The sequence below is a fragment of the Myotis myotis genome, unplaced genomic scaffold (genome assembly GCF_014108235.1).
Source record: "Myotis myotis isolate mMyoMyo1 unplaced genomic scaffold, mMyoMyo1.p scaffold_m19_p_8, whole genome shotgun sequence".
NCBI classification, from domain to species: Eukaryota; Metazoa; Chordata; class Mammalia; order Chiroptera; family Vespertilionidae; genus Myotis; species Myotis myotis.
Window position 1 is genome coordinate 30840011 of NW_023416390.1, and position 21080 is coordinate 30861090.

Genomic DNA, 21080 nt, shown 5'->3' on the forward strand with positions numbered 1-21080 from the left:
TAACTCAGGCCTCTAGTCACTGGTAACCATAGGAGTTAGAACGGCTCTTCATGCTGCTACTGTAAGTTTGGGCTTCACCAGGAGACTCAATAGGACCCTCTGTTCCCAGGCAACTCCTCCTCTGTATATGCAGGGACAGCATATACATTAATAATATGTAGATAATAATAGATATTGTGACACCTCACACAGCCAGTCACGAAGACTTGGAGCAAGAATTTCAACTGGCAATGTACCCTTGTCAGCATCCCAAGATGCATTCTTAGCCAAAACCAGGATGAATCAAGCCCTAAACTGGCAAAAAGATTGGGACTGCGAAGCCTTGAGGCACCTCCTAGCTAGGAGTGTAGCCCCAAAGCTGCCAAGAAGAAACGTATCCAAGGAAGAGAGCCAATTGGCCCCAGCTACAGGGCTGAGGGAAGGGAGTCTCAACTCCTCCAGGAGGTTGAAAGCTAAAGAGCTTGGTTAGGGTCTGGGTGATTGATCCCAGTTAAGGAGTGCATACAATAGGTGAGTGGGAAAGCCCACTTCCACTGCACTAGGGTGAAGGGTCTGGGTTGATCAGTTGACTGTCTCCACAAAGAAGCTGAATCTCTATATTGTAGTCTCTTTTATACCTTTCTCTTCACCCCTCCACTTTTTCTGTCCCAGTGCTTTTTGCCTGCCCAGCTCCAGTGCTCAAGAGCAAACTACTTGCACCATGTTCTGTTTATACCCTCAGCATTGGTATCTGGACTGGATAATGGCACTGGGGTTTAGTTTAGTTTTATCTTATGGTGCTCTATTCTGTGGGTGTGGTAGAAGGTGCCTTCAATGCAGTGATAAGGCATCTTCAAGGAGGTGGTGTGCATGCCAGATTCCCGAGGCTATAATTGCTCAAAGAGCCCTAGGCTCCCAGGAGGCCCCCGGGTGAACCCCTGGAGCTGGACAGAACTGAGGAGAAGGGGAGGGAGGATCATTTGGGGGTCCACTTTGCACCTTTGGTGATTAATATTTCATACATCTCTGGGAGCATTGCTTTGCCTATAGGGACAGCAAAAGGAAAATCATTTGGTTCTGATGGGATTAGGAATTGATTTGGCGTAAGAAATTTCAACTTTCTTGTCCATCTCCCTGCATCTTATTTAGCAAAACCACACCCTGGTTAGATCCAGTGTTCTGTCTCGACAGCTGAACTTGGGGAAGCACAGCCACATATGACACCAGAATCACTTTTCAAACCATGAATTTAGGCTCCAAGTGGGCCTCAGTGCTGGCGGGGATTAAATCACCTCACGAAGCACCCTCAGCTCTTTGGACTCAGGTGCACACACAGAACCTGCAGCAAAAATTGTGCTGTAGCCACCACAGGTCCTCACTCAAGTATGAAGATATGGAAAAGGAAGCCCATCTACGTGTGGGACTAAATCCCATACAAACACCAAACAGCCAGACTCCACCTGCCCTCCCCCCACCCCCCAACACTGCCCCCTGGGCTACAAAGGGATTCAGAACATGCTCCCCAAGATGTGTCACATTGGTATGTGAATTCTTTTGAGCTGAAGGCAACTGAGACCCTGCAGGCTCAGGAGAAACATTTCCCTTTCCCTTCAAGAATTTAAATGTGGGGCCTTGTCCATAGTAACATTTATTACCAGAGATAACTTTCTATAACCTTTCTCATAAGACAAGGCAAACTTCTAATTACTGAACATCTGCTCCTCTTATTGTCCTTTGAATGACCTCCCTCCCCTCTGAAGCCCCAGGTGTCTTACCTCACCCCTAACTCAGAATGACATATCTACTCCATTTTCCCTTTCTGTCTCTGAACCTCCCATGTCTGTGATTCTCATGTATGTGGGGTTTCCATCTGTACATATGTAATGAAATGCAGTCATTGTCTCTTGTTAATCTGTTTCACGTCTATTTGATTATTAGACGAGCCAGAAGAACCTGGAAGAGTAGAGAGAAATTTCTTCCTCTCCCATAGCTGCCCTGCCCCTTCCCACAAGACCACTCCTTGGGGCAAGAGAAGGCTGCAGAGCACGGAACAGTGGCCCTTGGTATTGGGAATCAGGACGCATGTTTATCTCATGCTAACCAGCTCCCAGGAAACCTGCAGGGGAGACTCCACACACACATCCCAGAATCCTCCCTGGCTCTTGGCAAACGGGCCTTCCCCCACCACCCTGCCCGCAGCTGCCGGGGAATGCAATGTGCCTCCTTTCTCTTACTTCTCCTGTACTGTTCACATGGAGCAGGGAACACAGAAAGACTTCATTCACAGGCTCCATCGCTTCGCCCTCTACTGAAAGCTTTCTGAAAATGCAAATTCCTCAGACTGGATTCTTTTCAAACGCTTTCAACTTCCGTATTCCCACTGAAAGCAGTTAAGCAGATCAAGACTTCCCTGGCTAGAGGCTCCTTAAAGATAATATTTACATTTAAAGGAGAAACTGAACTGGCCAGAAAGCATGTCTTCAGGCTGTGAAGTCAGGCTTGATGACTTCAAGGTGGGAACAGTTTCTAGGGCGTCAAGCCATTGGGAGTGTGCCTGTGTGAAACCCCCATTTTGCTGCCTGTGCCCCACCCCCACCTCGGCCTCGCTTCCTTCAGTCTTCTTCAGTGCTGCCCTGCGCTGGTGCTTACATCAGTCCTGGACGACTGGGCACTCAATAAGACAGGGCGGTTACCCATCAGACACTCAATCCAGTGACCTGCGCAAGTCTCTACATGAGCCAACTCTCCCCTCCTGGAGGCCCTGGGTCTGCCTGTGCCCTTCACCCGACAGGACCAGGAGATTCTAGTCTCAGTCCCTCTCCAGAAAAACAGACTCCCATCAGGATGACTTGTGTCCATAAGCATTGGGCATTTTAAGCCTTGTATTTCTGTCTATGCTCACACACACCCCTTCCCACTCTTCCCCTAGCCCCAACTTGGCGTTTCAAAGAGTAGGTCCCTTCTGCCTTGCTTCTGGCTCCACTTCTAGCCAGGTTTCCTGGAGTGCCCCTCCTTCCCCAGAGGCCCTCCCTGGAGGAGGGGTACCCTCTCCTCCCTCCTCCCTCAGGCACCAGATAAGATTCAAGCTGAGATCACTGAAAATGACAGGATTCCTTCTCTCCTCTCACTACCTTTTACACCCCCAAGATTACTTGGTTAAAATGGACATTTTCCCTCCCTTGATTACATAGGGTTTCATAACATATAATTGATACTTGCTCTTTTCACTTCTCAATGAAATCTTTCCATGCAATATCTCATTTTTAATAGCTGCATGATGCCCCATCATCTGTTTCACAATCAAAGAGACAGTGGGGCTCACCATAGGGCTGACTCATTGTATTATGAATATCGGCTGTGATATTAGGCAGACTCATTTCCAGGGAAGAGCTCCATATGGCTTGGACAATATGGGAAACAATGGCCCGTGGCCTGTGAAGTCTACAGCTAGAATAGGCTTTAGGGTGGGCTTACTCCAAAGATCTCATTTCTTTCTTTCTCCCCACTCTGCCTTCCATAAAGTCAGTGTCAGACTGAGACTGACTCTCCTTGTGATTGTAAGAGAAAATGCCACTCCAAAATCAGCCACTTTGGCATAAGGATTATTTTGATCTAAAAACAATTAAAACACAAAAAGATTACCCAAGAACAGCTGAAGTCATTAAACTAGCAGAAAGATTATGAGTGACTTGGGGCCATTTTCCTACATTGGTGCATCTGAGGACGATGGAGGAGCATCTTGAAGTCATAAGACCAGTGCATGCTCTGGATGTGTAAGGTGGTGCACAAGAGTGCTTTTTATAATTGCATGAAAGTTCACAACATTAGGGCACTGGTTAACATAAAGTATGGTTAATCATATACAAAGAACTACTTGGTTTTTTGAAACGACAATGTCAGACCATTGATGTTGACATCAAAGGATATCCAGAGTATATGGTCCAGGGAGTAGAGCAGGTGTCAGGACACTATGTACTGTGTTATGGCCTGTGAGCATAGAGAAGAGACTGTGTCTAGTTTGTGTCATAATTCTTTATAAAGACATTTTGTAAGATTTTACTTGAGCCAAACAAAGAATTCACTTGGAAGCAAGATCTTAACAGACTAAAAAAAAATGCTTCGTTAGAATGATAGTTTGCAGCTTCTTTATGCATTTGGAATTGAGGAGGGAGCATAAGGAAGATTATATGAAGGTGTCAGAAAGCAGGCATTTGCTGAACCCATTCTGACTGAATCCTTGATTGGTCTTTCTCAGCAGGCGAGGCACTGGTGGGGAGCTGGCCTGAGCAGGTAGTGTTATCAGAAGATTAATATTGAATATCTCAGGCACCTTGTGAACAGTGATCTTGAAGTCACCCACTGCCCATATCCCCCAACTATGCATACTTCCTATATCTCATTACCTAGGGACGTAGGGCCTGAAGAATGGGCAAGAATGAGACATGTAGGTACAGGGGCATGGAGCCATGGTGAGTGGGGACCCCCAGGTCCACATCCTGGACACAGCTGACATTGTATTTGATATTCTATAAAGGGGTGTTCCTTCTGAGCCTTATCCCGTGATAACCACCCTTTGATCCATTCTTACAGGAAGTGTGCCTGGCTGAGTGAGATTGGTACATTCATGTCCTGGGGAAGGTGGAGCCCCCACTCAGCTCTTAGAGACCATGGCCACTTCCTGGCCATTCTCTGCAGAGGCTCTAACTTGATCCGACCAAACCGATGTTAAAGGAGGACCAAGTTGAGTGGCTACGAGGTCACCACCATATGCTCCCGTTCCCCTCCCTGCTCTGCAGAGACTCAGATGCTGCCAGGTCCCCATGAAGTCACCTTGAGGCCATGAGCAGGGTGGCAGGTGCAGACCCCTTTCCAAGTTTGCATGCTGAGGCTGCATTTTGCCAACGCTGTCCTGGGCTGAAGATGCAGAAGTGCCGTTCCTGCTCTGGAGAGCTTGTCACCTGCTCCTGGATGCCAAGCAGAACTGGCTGGTCCCCCACTTTGCACAGAGGTTCTTGCATTTGTTCCTCCCGGTCCTCTGCCACATGCCCTTCGGTGCATGGGTGGGGGTGGGATGGGGTAGCATGTCTCAAGCACGATCTGAATATAGATGTCTGCTGATGGAGGACTGCCCCCTGCCCCCAGCTCCCTCAGCCAGTACAGGTATGCCCTCGGGGGCTGCCCACCTCTCCTCCTAATACCACTGGCACATCCTGCGCTGGGCAAGGATACAGTAGGGCTTAAGCCAGGGCCTACGGTTTCCAGCGTTTCCTCCCACCCTTCTTCTTCTTCTTCTTTTTTAAAAAATATATTTTTGTTGATTTCAGAGAGGAAGGAAGAGGGAGAGATAGAACATCAAAGGGAGAGAATCATTGATTGGCTGCCTTCTGCATGCTCCCTGCTGGGGATTGAGCCTGCAACCCAGCCATGTGCCCTAACCAGGAATCCACTGTGACCTCCTGGTTCATCAGTCAACGCTCAACCACTGAGCCACACTGGCTGGGCTCTCCCACCCTTCATAACAAACCATCATTAAACCCTTAAAGTTCAGGTAAAATTGAGATGCTTGACCCCCTCTTGAGCACCAGCTGTCATGGGGATCTGCAGTCCCAGTGTCCTGAAGGGAAGCTGCCGGGAGACAGGGAAGGGGAGCAGACTGTCCCACCCCAAAATTGGTCTCTTTGGCATGTGGATGATTTTCAGCCCAAAGCCATCAAGACCCAGCAGACTCAAGAAAACCTTTTTACTTCCCCCTAACTGCCTGAAAGAATGTAGACAGTGGGCCTGTACCAGTAAGAGAGCTATTATCAGAGATAACATATTTTGTATCTGAAAAAAAATCTGCTTAGCAGGGAAAATAGCTGATTGCCAAACATCCATTCCACTAATCCTCCTGTGAAGCCCAGGCCCCTCCCCCTTTCCTCAGCTGAGGATGGCTTACATGCCTCAATTGCCTTTGAGTCTCACCTCTTTGTGGGGCTCCTGTATATATACAATTAAATTAGTTTTTCTCCTGTTAATTTATCTTACATCCTTTTTATTATTAGAACAGCCAAAGAACCTAGAAAGGAAGAAGGGGAAATTTTTCTGCCTCCATCGCGAGGAACTGAACTCATAGCACAGTGGGGCCCTGTTTGGTCATCCAGCAGCCAGGTCATGGCCCCTTGTCAGAGCCAGTCCCAAACTTCTTGCCATACTTCACCCCAGCCCAGCCTCATTCCTCTGTGGAGTGCCAGCAAAGTACAGCCTGGGTGGGCATAAGCACAGAGGGTGGCTGGGGTGCTCCCTGGGGGCTCCCTCAATTTCCTTCCCCTGCAGAGTCTCCCTTGCATTTAAGAGAGCCCATAAAATCTCCCCAAATCCCACATTTTTTGTAGCTCCCAGAACAATTATCTTAGGGGAGAAGAGGGAGTGTGGAGGGAGAAAAGAAAGTTAGGAAAGAAGAAAAGAAAGAGTGATGAAAAAAGAAAAGGTCAAAGGTAGGGACAGGGAAGGAAGAGAAGGGAAAGAAGGGGGAGGAGAGAGGGAGGAGGTAAGGGAAGAGATGGGGACGGCGAAGGAAGCCTAAGACCACCCTGCATATCAGATATTTACATTATGATTCATAACAGTAGCAACATTACAGTTATGAAGTAGCAACGAAAATAATTTTATGGTTGGGTCACAACCTGAGGAACTGTATTTAAAGGGCCAGAAGGTTGAGAACCACTGCACTAGATGAAGGTTATTCCTTGTTTTCCAAATCAGTACTTTTCCTACCAAGTTCTGCTTAAGTGAACATAAAGAAGCAAATTGTTTCAAAAGTCCTAGTTTCACTTTATATCTCTGTTGAAAACCAGAGAAATCAGAAAGGCCTATTTGTATTATGATATTTTCTAGGTCATGGACAGAGAGGAGGAAAAAATATTCTTGGCATACAGCCTTTTTTTTTTTTAAGGTCTTTGTAGTTTCCTGTTAATTAATACCTGAACCATCACCATGTAAATAATGAGGGTAAATATAAACTTCACTGGCCCTGGACTCTGACCTTTGTTTAACACCCACCCCCTCTCTGATCCATCCTCTATCCCATCACTGGAAAAGTTGGAATTGTTAACCTGGAAATTTAGGGCCAGAGAAGAGAGACAGAGCATGTGGGTTTTAGACAAGCCTTGCAAGAAAGTACAAAAATAACAGCACCTCTGAAAGTTCTTCCCCAGTTAGCTGCTGTCTTCTCTTCCTCAAAGAGGTGACATCTACAGGGTCAATTCCCTTTCCTTTCGCTTGGGGAGACTCCCATGGCTCTGCCACCCTCTCCACTTATGCCCAGTCAGGCTGTACTTTGCTGGCACTGCCCTGCACCATTTCCTTAGGCAAGCATCATTTACAAGTGGTTTGCCCAGCCGGCATGGCTCAGTGGTTTAGCGTGGGCGTACGAAACATGATTTGATTCCCGGCAGGGCACATGCACGGGTTGTGGGCTCAATCCCCAGTAGGGGGCGAGCAGGAAGCAGCCCATCAATGATTCTCTCTCACCATTGATGTGTCTTTCTCTTCCTCTCCCTTACTCTCTGAAATCAATAAAAGTATATTTTAAAAAACAAAAACAAAAAGTGATTTAATGGTTCTACTCACTATTGTTGAGCACACCTGCTGGTATAGTACTGATTTCTCTTCATGTCGGAGTGCATTCTCTAACAGTGTTTTCAAAGAGGGACTCTATGTGATAAACCTTCTCATCCTTTGAATACCTGACAATGTAACTAGAAATCAAAACTCAGTTTTAAATACTATTCAACAATCTTAAGTCCAGTGTTGCAGTTAAGAAATCTAAGTCAGCCCTAACCGGTTTGGCTCAGTGGATAGAGCGTCGGCCTGCGGACTGAAGGGTCCCAGGTTCGACTCTGGTCAAGGGCATGTACCTTGGCTGCGGGCACATCCCAGTAGGAGGTGTGCAGGAGGCAGCCGATCGATGTGTCTCTCTCATTGATGTTTCTAACTCTCTATCCCTCTCCCTTCCTCTGTAAAAAAAACCCAATAAAATATATTAAAAAAAAAAAAAGAAAGAAATCTCAAGTCAATCTGATTTTTGTTCCTTCCTTGGTCCTCTGCCATCCAGCTGCCTAGAATACAGATGTGATCCTCAGTAAATATAAGTTGAGCGACTGAATCACCAAGCAGGTGCTGCAAGCCATCCCTGAGTCCAGTCCAGGGCTTCTTGCTTCAACTCTTGGGCTTTTCCCACCCAAGCTTCTGGAGCTCCACCCTGGGCAAAGTCGGTACACAGAGGCATGAGGTCATGTTAACAAAAATATAGGGCCCTTCCCCCAAACATTGGCTAAAACGACTCCTGGATGATCAGACTTAGGGCAAGACTACTTGGGTATCTTTGAATCCCCACCGCTTACACACAAAAGGTGCCTGCCCTAGCCGGTTTGGCTCAGTGGATAGAGCATCGGCCTGCAGACTGAAGGTCCCAGGTTCGATTCAGGTCAAGGGCACATGTCCGGGTTCCCAGGTAAGGGGCGTGCAGGAGGCAGCTGATCAGTGATTCTCATCAATGATGTTTCTATCTCCCTTCCTCTCTGAAATCAATAAAACAATATATTTTTAAAAAGGTGCTCAACAAAGGTTTGTTTTATTGAATGGACATACAAATTCTCCAAGAGATGATTCAGCATAACTATAGGAGGCAGGACAGAGGGTAACTAGACCAGCAGATTGAGGGTTTTATGGTAAAGGTGAGAGCTGAGTATTAATAGGTTCTGACCTAAAGGGCCTTTGGTGTAATAGATGGGAAGTAAAGAGCCTTGACCATCACTGCAATAACACAGCCACTAACCACATGCAGCTATTTAATTTAAATGAAATAACATGTAAAACTCAGTTCCTCAGATTCACTGGCCAGATTTCAAGCGCTCAATAACAGCCACGTGTGGCCAGTGACCACTGCATTGGACAGTACAGATAGTATGAAGCACATCACAGAATGTTCTGTTGCACAAAGCTGACCTAGACCCTTAAAGGAAATGTATTCCTGCCAGTAATAAGTAATGTTGAAATAATGAGCCCTCAATTCATTTTTTGGTACATGCTGAAGGCCCAAAGGGCGGGGGGTGGGGGGTTTAAATGACAGAGGTAATAGAAGAAACCCCTGCTTCCTCGCTTTTCTCACTTCCTTGCCCCCTTCTCTGGTGCCCACCACCACCACCCACACTCCAAAGCAGCACTGTTAGGGGCAGGCCCTGACTAAAAGTCCCATCCCAACACCACATAGATTCCTCAGACGCGTCTGCTCCAGGTCTCTAACATGGGAGGGTATATTTGTTCACACGATCATCCCCCCCCTTTTGCTATCCTGAACCTAGTAGGTGCTTAATAAACATGTGTTGGGTGGCTGGATGAGCGAACGCACGGCTCAGAGTGCCCCCTTCTCCAACAGCCCTGGGGAGGCGCCATCCTTAGCGGCTGGGGGACAAAGCTCCTGCCGCCCGCCCAGCTGCGGGCTGGAGCGCTCAGAGCCCGGCCCGCGGGCTGGGGGGTCGGGCCGGGCAGCCCTCGGGGGCGTGTCCTCCCGGGGTCGGGCGCCACCGCCCGGAGAGGCCGGCAGCGGCGGCAGAGCTGCGGCGGTCGCCGAGGGCTAGCGGCGGCGAGCATGGAGCGCGAGCTGGAGGCGCTCGCAGCCCGGCCCGCGCTCCCGGCGGAGCCTCCCTTCCAAGCGCTGGTGGAGGCGGCGGGCGGGCGCGGGCAGGTGCTGCTGGTGGGCGAGCTGTGGGAGCGCGAGCAGAGCCGCGCGCTGCTGCGGGACTTCGCCCGGGCGGTGTTCCCGCCGGAGCCGGGCGCCCGCAAGCCGGGCGAAGCGGTGGCCGAGGGCGCCGCGCCCGGGACGCCGGGGGCGCGGTGGGTGCCCGGGACGGCCAGGGCGCGCGCCATCCACTCGCCGCTCGTCTTCGTGCTGTGCCGCGCGTCGTCGCTGGCCGCCAGGGAGCCGCGGCGCCGCCTGCGGGAGATGCTGCGCGATGTGCGCGACCGGCGGGTGGCCGGCGCGGCGCTGGTCGGGGTGCTGGTGGCCGAGGCGGGGCCCGAGGACGCGGTGGCGCCGATGTTGCGGCTCCTGGAGGCGCTGCTGCGCACCGTGTTCGGCCGCCAGGCGGGAGGCCCGGTGCAGGCGGCCGCCTACTGCCCCGGCCACCCCGCCTCCAGCCTGGCCGTCCAGACCGCCGCTAGCCGGGCCCTGCAAGCAGCCGCGCCCGCGCGACCAGGTGAGGGGGCGCAAGGCCCCGTGGGCGCAGGCGGGCGGTGGCTGGGGGAAGGCCCCGAAGTTGGAACTCTTTAGGCCAGCCCCCTGGTGCACCGAGGTAAACTGAGGCCCCGAGCGGGGAGGTGCCTAGCATTGGTCCTCCCAGCTAGCGCGGAGCAGGCCCTGGGCCACGGGTCGAGTTTGTCCCGGGAGGATCCTGAAAGCATGGGGGACAGTGGCTTGGGAAAGCCGAGGGAACGCACAGAAGGCGGGGGAAGTTGATGGAGCAAGAGGATTGTACTGAGCTGGTCAAAGATCTGGGAGCTGCGGGGAGAGAGGAGTGGGAGGAGATGGGAAAACCTTGGGGTGCACACATTTCAAGGGGGGATTAGGACCGAATTAGGACTGGAGGGAGGGGATTGGTGGTGCCTGGAGCTCCATGGACGCTGCGCAGCTAAGGATGCGAAGGTGGAGGAGGCTCAGTGCGTAAGCGCCGCGGGTCATAGGAGGAAGGCAAGGAATAGGTGCTGGGACTTGGAGGTGTGGGGAAAGGGTGTGAGGGACTGACTGAGGACACAGAATTTTTGAGTCCCTCTTGGCTACCCGCCCTGGTTGTGCAGCCACTGCAGTGCCACCTCCCTTCCCTTCACATTCTCCTGAAGTTTGAAGAGCAGAGTGAGGGTCTTCTTCTGCTGCCATCCACAGAAGAGTCAGAATCTCCTCCCTCCTGGTACACAAGGTTTTCCAGGAGTTTCCAGCGTCCTCGGATTAAAATACAGACATTAAGTATAGCTGGCCCTGGCACAGCTGGGAGATACCGGAGCATTCTTTGCACTCTCTGCTTCCCCCACCTCCAGCAGCTGCTCTTCTCCAAGCCCTCTGGCCTTCCCTCCATTATCTGCCAAACTTTTTTGTGAAGACAGAGGCTGCTGTGCTCTGCCTCCCTGGACACTGCTGTGTTAATCAGCAACCAGGAGGTGCCAGACTTGGGAGGGGGGGGTGCGGTTCCAGCAAGGAGAACTGTACCTCTGAAGTCACAAATGTCACAGACCTACCTGCCAGCCTGGCCTGCCTAGGTGGAGGCCATCCATCTCACCTGTAGAACCTGCCCTAACCATCCCCCCACCCCCCACCCCCCATGCCCACAGCCCTTTCTGCTGCACCTGTGAGGAAGCTGGCTAAATTCTAAACTCCACAACCTGCATCCAGAAAGACAGGGAATGTCCTGAGGTGGACTGTCATTCTGATGGTTGGCCTGGCCCCATGGGAGGACATTTTCTACCTTCCCCCACCCCCAGTGAGCTGGTGCCTAGAAAATTCTGAACCCTTAGTTTCTCCCATTCCCCAGGAAATAGCTTTTAATCCCCCAAAGCCAAGCTTGCTCTGGCCTGCTAAGCTTTTGTATACACATTGCAGTTGCCTGGAATGAAAGCCTTAAAGGCCTGCCTTTCTTTTTTCCTTCCTTTCTTTCTTTCTTCCTTCCTTCCTTCCTTCCTTCCTTCCTTCCTTCCTTCCTTCCTTCCTTCTTCCCTCCTTCCCTCCCTCCCTCCCTCCCTCTCCCTCTCTCTCTTTCTTTCAAGGCCTTTTCTTTCATTTCACCTCCTCAGCTGACCAACCCCATTTCATCATTCAGAACTGGGCTTCCTCCTCCAAGAAGTCTTCCCTGACCTCCCTTACTCCTTTACAGGTTCAAAAATGAAATCCTCAAACCTACCTCCACTCTCTAGTTTCTTACCAATGGTTTTGTCACTTTTCCTTATGAGTTTAATCACCACTATATTCCCATTTCCCATGACCTGCCTGGCATGCAGAATCCTTACCTCTTCTTAAACACTGAATTGATCTCTACTGCATTAAACTCATTTCTACTTTTATAAAAACACACTAAACAATATGAAACCTTTTACTAGTGACTACAGGTCATGAGCGTGATTATTGTCCACTAATTTATTTGTCCACTGATTTTGTCTGGGCTTTTGCAGTGGGCAGCATCACTCACACATTCATGATGCTAAGGTTTACCTAGCAATTGCGTGTGGCTTTTTAAAGTCTCCCAATCCTCTTCCTCACTACCTCCTGGTTATTCTTATACTTTTGATTGCCTGCCTCTTGACATGCCCTCTTACCCAGCTTATGCCTAACCCAGCTGCCAATGGGTTGAAAAACTAGGAATCCAGTCTTTTTAGAACTGGGTGCGAATTAAGAGTAAATAAGCCCCATGTAAAGGAAAACGAACACCGATTTTGTTTTGGCTTCCTGGAGTGTGTGTGTGTGTGTGTGTGTGTGTGTGTGTAACTCCATTGCAGTTACCTTATTCCACATGGTTGGGGCCCTTAAGTGATTCCCTACATCACTTAGATGAGGCTATAATAAGGAAACTAGAATCAACATGTAAGTGTTTTGTATGTGATTATTTAAAAAGATTAAGCCTTTTCGTATTAAGAAATAGTTTGAACTAAAAAGTGGGGAAATTACTGCTCCTTGAGTATTTTATTTGGTGCTATATAATTGTAATTCATATCATGTCATTCTTATCAAGGTAGTTTCCCCAACATGGTACTTACGTCATAGAGTCTTTGTGAGGAAGAAATGATATAATATGTATAAAGCAATCCTTATATAAAGCACCCTCACCAGAGATTAAATCTGAAACCTAGGTTTGTGCCCTGACTGGAATCGAACCCACAACTTGTTGGTGTACAGGACGTCGCTCCAGCCAACTGAGCCGTATGGCCAGGGCTGTTTGTGTTTTTGTTTGTTTGTTTTAAGTATAAAAACTCCACCCCCTTTTGCAAATCAGAATCTTTGTTTTTAATCAGACAGTTGAAACTAGGGCAGTTAATAGTTGAAGTTCTTGGTTTGCTTAACTGAAAATCTCTCAGTTGTGTCAAGCACCATGTGACCTGCTGCCTCTGGGACTTTGTGTTCCTTTTAGCAGAAGGAGCCTGGGAGAGACCCGGCCTCCCGGCGCTGTTGGCCTGCTTCTCCTGGGGTCCCTGGAGCCGGGGGAAGAACCCGTTTGCCACCACCTCCCCCAGTGGTCCAGCTCAGGGTGAGTGAGTCGCTTCCTGCTCCTGGACTCTGAGGGCCAGGTGCTTGGGATTAAGAGAGTGGTCACGTGCACAGGAACCTTAGGGAGAGAGAGGACTGACATCCATGGAGCACTGGCCATGTGTTCAGGGTGGGAGTGAGCAGAGTGAGGTGCCCCGGCCACCAGGAGCCAGCACACGGGCTTGGTCAACAGGGGTCTAGGCCCAGGAGTCTGCCTAGTGAAGGCGGTATAGGCCAGTGGTCGGCAAATCATTAGTCAACAGAGCCAAATATCAACATTTAACGATTGAAATTTCTTTTGAGAGCCATATTTTTTAATATGGTAGGTACATTCAACTTTAAATTCAACTTTAAATTCACGGTTTTCATCTTCCGATTTCTTTGCTTCTTCTTTGTAGCCATCTCAAATAGGCACCTAAAAAAAGTTTCATTTTATAATAATAAAGCCACCAACACAAAATAATTACAATTCTTAAATTGATGACAAAAATACCTGTAGGATTTGCAGCTGGTTGGAAAAATACAGGTAACTGTATGCTTCGAGTAGGTACTTTTGTCACCCTCGCACGATTTGCGGACACAACTAGCACTAACCACAGCACAATGAGACTGCTGACTGACTGGCTCACTCAACCCGTGCATTAATCTGCATTAATCGCGTGCGCCTCCCCCGCGCTGCGTCTCCTGTCGCCCCCTCTCCCCCCACTTTTTCTAGCCACTTCTTCAAAATAGACTCGCCCAGGCCAAAAACTGACTTCTGCGCATGGGCCACAGTTTCAATCGCACTGTACGTGCGCGCCCGCACGTGGTATTTTGTGGAAGAGCCACACCCAAGGGGCCAAAGAGCCGTATGTGGCTCACGAGCCATGGTTTGCTGACCACTGGGATAGGCCATTGACATGGCAAGGCACATGGAGTCAGACCCATGGCCTCACAGAGCAAGTGAGGGGGGGTCAGGGGATTGTCTTAGTCAGAAATGGGAAGATTTGAAGAGGGAGCATCGTGAACAAAGGCTTGACAGCACAATGTCATGCTCAGAAAAGGGACCCCTGTTCAGAGTGCCAGGGGTGCGGTGCAGGAGACTGCTGAGAGCGAGGCTGAAGCAGAGAGTTGAGACATAGCGATTTCTGAGCAAGGGCGTGGAGACTAGGGCTGTGTTTATAGAGGTGACTGGACTGGGGGGCCAGGGAGCCACCAGAGGCAGACCCAGCTAGGAGGGGACTGCATAGTCCCAGGAGGGGCGATGAGGGGCCTGGCCCAAGGGGGGCAGTGTTGGATTGGAGAGGAAGGAGCTCACCAGCCCAGAGCCATTTCTGGGGTAGAATCATCAGGCTGCGAAGGGGAGACGAGGGAAGAAGGGAAAGGGAAAGATAGTGAGATCCACAGAGGTACTCCATAGGCTAAGTTTGCTGTGACCCAGAGAGGACTGACAAGTTGTCTACTGCTTAACTACGAGGATACGAGATCGGAGAAACGCATCCTAGGCGAGTTTGTCGCTGTGCAGATGTCATAGAGGGCACTTACAAACCTGGAGGGTATATCCCGCTACGTGCTAGGGGTAGCCTGTTGCTCCTGTGCTTTGGACCAATCGGAGTTTTTCGGCTCCATTATAACCTCATTGACCAAAACATCGTTGTGGGGCGCCTGACTGTGCTCAGGGAAGCAGGTTGTAACCAGCTGAATGTACATGATCCCAACTCCAGAGTGCACTGAATAGTATAGCTTTGTTATAGAAAAAGTGAGTAGTGCTTTAAAATGAACTTCTATTGTGTCTCTTTTAAAAAAAACATCATTATCAGTCTTCTATTGCCTAGTAACAAATTACCACAGATTTAGCTGCTTAAAACAACACCCATTTATCCCCTTACACTTTCCGAGGGTCAGGAGTCAGGGCACAGCTTCGTGGGGCCTCCATTCAGGGGCTCCCACAGCTGCCTCAACATGGGCCAGCTCATTCCTTGAAGGGGCCCGGGTCCTCCTTCAATTTCATCTGATTGTTGGCAGAATTCATTTGTTTGCCTCCTTAGGACTGAGGGCCCCGCCTTCTTGCTGACTGTCAGCTCTGAGAGTTCCCTCCTCTCACAGGCAGGTGCTCCTGCAGTCGGCGGGGACTCCTCAGGCTCCTACAATGTAACATAATCACAGGAGTGACTCTCCATCACCTTTGTCATATAAGGTGCCCAAACAAGGGAGTAACCATCCAGGCATAGTCACAGGTCACCCCCACACTCAAGGGAGGGGATTATGCAGGATGAGTTCACCAAAGGGCGGGAATCTTGGAGGCCACCTGAGAATTCTGCCTAACTGAAAGCTCAACCAACAGGTACAAAAGAAGGAACACAAATATTTATAAACCATCCACTTAATCCCATCACTCAAAGGTAAATACAAGTTCCTATTTGGAGTAGGCCCGTTCTGTCCATCCATCTGTCTATATCTCCCTGTACTATTTAAATGTTAAGAAATTTGCTTCTATATCATATACAAAATCTGCATCAGGTATTTAAAAAATCTAATTGCAAAAAATGGTAACTTCGACCTCTCCATCATCATTTTGGGATGTTAACACTGAAACAATCCACAGATCTTGATATTCAGATTTCCCATTATATGGGTGAGCCAGTTAATTCATTCAATCCCTTTGTTGGACTTCAAATCAGTTAGGATGTAACTGATTTCAGTTACAGATAAAGAAACTGACTCAAACTAGCACAAGCAGCAAGGGCATTCATGAGCTCACCCAAAGAATGTCTAGGTAGATTCAGCGTCAGGGCCGGTTGGTTCAGGGGCCCAGTGACGCCATCAAGGTTCTTTCCTTCTCTCTGAGGGACCATCCTCCTGTTGTTTCATCCCTAGTCTGGTAGCAAGATCACTGCAGCATTTCCACTAATTATTCCTAATTATCTCCTTAGGATAAAATCCTAGAAGTGGAATTGCTGGGTCAAAGGGTATGTACATTTTTAAGGTTTTTGATATGTATTCTGTTGTGTGTTTTTGAGTAGATAGTCACTGGGGCCAATTTCCTTCCTTTGGTTCCTAGCTTACTCGCTCATAGACTCTACCTTCTGATTGGGTGATTCCCTTTCTTGTGTTTCAGGTAACTTCCGGGAACCTGAGGAGGAGCTGGCGCTGACAGTCATACTTCCCAACGGAGACTGTGAGGATCCTGGAAAGGGGTCGGGAGCCTGTGATGGAGCTGCCCACACTCCCGCTGAGCCCGCTGGAGACTCCAGATGAAGTCTGGACCCCTGGGCTGCTGCAGCTCCTCACTGATGACCTGGGGAGTGCAGTCTCTATGAAGCCCCACCTTCCAGGGAACTGCCACACTGACAGATACCAGCAAGGCAGCGGGACTTACTCAGCTAAGCCCGACCTAGGAAAATGTGTCCTCTGGGAACTTGGTCCCTCCCCGGCCTCCATTTGGTCTCTCTGGTCACCGTGAGGTGGTTTTTTCTCCCTCGCCTTGGTTTCTCTGTGCCATTGAGACAGAAGGCGGCTTGCTTTGTGGCTCTGTGGTGCTGTGGCCTCCCGTGGTCGTGTGCGTGAGCATCCATCACTTCACATGCAGCTGGAAAGAACTCTGGACCAGGAGTTATCAAACAGGGAGAGGGGAGATCTTAGACCTGTCACTCAACCAGGGGCCAGGCTACCCACCTGCAAGCAGCACTGGAAGTGTGTGTGTGTGTGTGTTGCGAGGCTTCACTCTGACTGTGGGGCGCCCCTGGCATTTAGTGGGCATCTCGCATTGTGTAGGGCAAGCTCCAAAAACAGAATTGTTCCGCTCAAAATGCCAATCGGGGCACCTTTGAGAAATTGGATGAGTCAATCTCTTCCCCTTGTCAAATTCTAGGAAGAGTCCCCCAGAGCAGAGAGGGTTGGGGTTCCTGGGACCTCAGCTCCTGAACAAGCCAGAATAAAGACTGCACTGCCCCCTGGGGGCCTGGGGGCCAGAGCAAGATGCTCAGTGTGCTGCTGGCCCAGGACAGAAATAGCCTTGCACAGCCATGCGAAGAAAGAGCCCTCTCTCTTCCTCATGTTGCCATTGACTTTCTGTGCCAAGTTCTTTTGAGAATAGGGCACCAAACAGATGGAAAGTTGGGTTATGGATTAATGCAAGGGCATAGGACTTGCTCTCAATCTCAGGTCCTAACCCAAGGTCAAAGCCGACCCAGCCCAGAGGTGCCGAGTGCTGGAATCCTTTTTTCTCTGGTTATGAGTCAGACAGGGCCAATGATGTTCCCTTAAAAGCCAGGAAGACCATCTGTTCACTCAGAGAAGGAACTCTGCATTACCTCCCTTGTCTTCCTTGCCCGCCAGGAGAAATCCAGTCTTTGGAATGGCCAGGACAGCTCCTGCTTTTCCCTGGTAGGAAGTACTATCTAAGGGAAGTAGTTAAATTCATTCATTCATGCGTGACTTACTCAGCACACATGCAATTGTGCCTACTATTTGCCCAGCGTTCTGGCAGGTGCTGCATAACTTCCTTGAGTTATTTCTGCCAAAATAACTGTGAAAGTGCCAAAATGTGGAGTGGCAAACCTGTGGCTGGGGGCTCTGTGATGTTAAAGAGGACCCTCGCTGCTCTGCACCTCCGTTTCTTTCCTACAACAGGGAGCCTATGGGTGTGAGGGCAGGTAGGATGACAGCTTATTTGGGGCGGTTTGGCAGCATGTGTCACTTTAATTATGCAAAAGTATCTCTCCAATAGAAGGACCCAACTGACTGCCTTCTGCCCAAGAGTGAACTCAATGAATTGCTGTTGATGTTTGAAAATATGGGGACTGGTATTGTTGAAGCTGCTCTATTTTTCTATTTATCCGTTAATTTCTTTGTAATGATTTGGTTAGAATTTTATTATTTGGTGGGGGGAGGGAGCTTCTCTTAAGGTAGAAAATTGTCTAAGGCAGAAGTCGAAAGGCAGAAGCCTCTGCTGTACTTCAAAACTCAGGAGTTTGTTGCCAATATTTGAAACGGGAGATTGCACATAAAAAGCTTGTTTTCGGGGAGGGGGGAGGGGTGTGCCGTCTTCGTCTTCATTTTGCTGTGATTCCACACACACACACTTGAGCCCTTTCTCACCCTCCCACCCTCCCCTCTGCTGCACTTCCCTGATATAGGCCCCCGCCTGGGGCTGGTCCTGGTGGGCATTTGAGTTTGCCAGCCTCTGCTATAAAGGGTGATGTGCACATTTTTTCATCACTTTCAGTATTTCCTGTGAATATGTGAAGAGAGAGGGTCTTTCTTGACTGAGGTTGTGTTCTGCCTCCCGGCTGATAAAGACCGGACTGACATCCTCCCAGGCCCCTCCTGGCTCCGTGGCAGGCGGCTCAGAGAAGCACCGTCCTTTTGTCTTTTCCAGCAGACAGAAGAGTTCGGTGCTGGGAGGGACCTTGGTGTTGGGCCTCCTCCCCGGCGACTATTCCGACTATTCCGAGGCCTGAAAGCTGGGGTGGGCCTGTCTGAGAGTGGAGGCCCCGGATTAGGTTAGTGGTGCCGGGAGCCGTTGACGAGGGGCCTCTGTCTGGGCTCTTGGTACTAATCTTTCTAACATGGCAGCTGTACTGCTTCTGACTTGAATCGATTCCTTAGACCTAATAAAGCCAAACAGCGCCTCACTGCTGTCTAATAAAACACAGTGGGTCCTCCCCTTTCTGTCTTGAGGTGCTCCTTCCAGGAGCCCTTGGGCAAATGGTGGGAAGCTCTGAAGTAGTTTAGCCTGAAAGTCCGCCAGTCCTGCCCCGAGGGACATCTCTGCAACTTTTCTGGCTGGGGTTGGAAAGTACTTAAAAAGAGATTTGTTAAAAAGATAGTATTTAGCTTGGTAGTTAGCAGGGAGTATATGTGTGCGTGTGCACACGCACATGTTTCACCCGATAAAATGGCCTTAACTGAGTCTCAGAGAGCCCCTTAAACATTTGTGTCAGTTTCTCTCTTCTCAAAGTATTTGTCCCCAAGATTAACCACACAAGAGGAATTCCTAGGTTGCCCAGCCAAAACCAAGGCAAACCTGCAAAGGGTCCAAGGGCTGCGCCCCCCAACCTGTGGTCTAAACAAACCCCTCTTACCCCAGACAGAACCAGGACCCTCATTGTGAGTCCTGGTTGTAGAAGTTTGGTCCTTTCTTGTCACCCTGACTTTCTTCTCTCCCTCCCAGATGACCAGGGTCTTCTCAGAGTGGGGTGTTGCCTCGGATCATTGCCCCAACCCCAAACTACTAGTGTTCTTACCCTGACCACCTACACCCCAGGTGTATGGCCGGCTCCGGAAGTCCTGGCTGCCTGCCGGGACAGCCACTCCCAGCCCCTTGCTCCCCCACAGGAGCGGGTTTCACTTTCAGCCTCCACACCTGGTCTGGTCTGAACATGTGCCAGAACCAAAGCAGGCGAGACGGCGGAGCCGGCCAAAGGCCTGGGCCTGAGTGGGCGGTCGGAAGGAACAAGACCTCGGGCGAAGCTAGACTGGCCCTGCCCAAGAGGAATCTAACGCCAGGCACACATGTAGCTTTCCATTTTCTAGTAGCCACATTGGAAAAACCAAGTTAAACAGGTGAAATTAATTTTAATAATATATTTTATTTAGCCCCAGATGTCCATATGAATAAAAGCTTCAAGCACCAGCCTGGCCCGTCCCGGTGACGTAAGATCTGCGCTGTTCTATGCCAGACCCTGAAGAGAGCCCTTCCCCTCAGAGCAGCCTTGCCAGGAAGGCGGACCTGCCCCCCCCTGCTCCCCCCCCCCCCCCCCCCATAGCAAGGCTCTGGTGACCACAGGGCCACCACCAGCGCTACGTGGCGGAGCAGGGTCTCCTGGCTCCCACGCCGGCTCTTTCCACCTCGTCGCACTGTAGCTCAGAAAGCAATCAAGCCTGATCTTGACAGTTGGGCGGAGGCCTCCGATGACCCAGGATTTAAATGCCAGGAGGCTAGGGGTTTGGGGGTAGGGGTTGGTGCTCGCAAGGCGCACGCCCCTTCCCGAATTCCTCGCCTTCTGCGGAGCACTGTGGCCACGAGAGGGCGCCGCAACGGGGTCCCGGAGGTGCTCTGCAAAGCTCGGAACTGAAATCCCGGTGGAGGTGGGCCCAGGGCAAAGAACGCGGTTCCCTCCCTTCGCCCTTGCAGCGGCCCCAGCCCCTGCCTGTGTGAGCCCGCGGCTGCCCTCGTCGGGGCTCTGAGACGTTGTGTGGCGCTCCTGACACTGAGGGAGGAGTTGTTTACACACAGAGCCCCTGGTAAGAACTCTCTCTGTGGTTTTACCAAGTCCCAAGTCTTCGCTGAAAATAAATAGAGCTTGTCTGGGAGAGGGCAGGGGTTCCCAAGACATAGGTCTGAATTCTAGCCTTGTGTCAATAACTGACTGACACTGAGCCCTTGAGTACTTCCTTGTTCAGTTGGAACATAGACCAAGAGACATGACTACAGCTGTCGTGGGGTAAAAGCTGTGGTTCTCAACCTTCCTAATGCCGCGACCCTTTAATGCAGTTCCTCATGTTGTGGTGACCCCCATCCATAAAATTATTTTCGTTGCTACTTCATAACTGTAATTTTGCTGCTGTTATGAATCGTAATGTAAATATCTGATATGCAGGATGTATTTTCATTGTTACAAATTGAACATAAAGCATAGTGATCAATCACAAAAACAATATGTAATTGTATGTTTTCCGATGGTCTTAGGCGACCCCTGTGAAAGGGTCGTTCGACCCCCATAGGGTCGCGACCCACAGGTTGAGAACCGCTGCTGTAAGGGGACACGTAGTGGAGTAGTCAAGGAAGGCTTCCCGGAGGAGGTGCTGTTTGAGACCCAAGACAAATCATATTAGACAGAGGTGGGGCGGG

The 21080-nt window shown here is 50.0% G+C and overlaps 1 protein-coding gene across 4 annotated transcripts; it reads left to right on the forward strand.

Moving 5' to 3' along the window:
• The first annotated feature begins 9458 nt into the window (after positions 1-9458).
• On the forward strand, positions 9459-19973 carry CUNH2orf72 (chromosome unknown C2orf72 homolog). 4 transcript variants are annotated; one of them, XM_036320635.1, is made up of 4 exons: positions 9462-10217; positions 13131-13247; positions 16159-16194; positions 16344-16474. In XM_036320635.1, the coding sequence occupies exons 1-3, from the start codon at positions 9611-9613 to the stop codon at positions 16161-16163; spliced, it is 729 nt and encodes a 242-aa protein (XP_036176528.1). In that variant the 5' UTR covers positions 9462-9610; the 3' UTR covers positions 16164-16194; positions 16344-16474. The 4 variants fall into 4 exon arrangements, with proteins under 4 accessions (XP_036176527.1, XP_036176526.1, XP_036176528.1 ...); XM_036320633.1 differs by lacking the exon at positions 16159-16194 and having other exon boundaries at positions 9461-10217; positions 13134-13247; positions 16344-19973; XM_036320632.1 differs by lacking the exon at positions 16159-16194 and having other exon boundaries at positions 9467-10217; positions 16344-19973.
• Positions 19974-21080: the final 1107 nt, after the last annotated feature.

What these genes read in the sequence shown, in the direction of transcription:
- CUNH2orf72 (XM_036320632.1), top strand. Translation starts at nt 9,611, where the DNA reads ATGGAGCGCGAGCTGGAGGCGCTCGCAGCCCGGCCCGCGCTCCCGGCG. An exon ending in AGCCGCGCCCGCGCGACCAG is followed by an intron (nt 10,218 to 13,130) that starts GTGAGGGGGCGC and finishes TGTTCCTTTTAG; the next exon opens with CAGAAGGAGCCTGGGAGAGA. An exon ending in CCCCAGTGGTCCAGCTCAGG is followed by an intron (nt 13,248 to 16,343) that starts GTGAGTGAGTCG and finishes CTTGTGTTTCAG; the next exon opens with GTAACTTCCGGGAACCTGAG.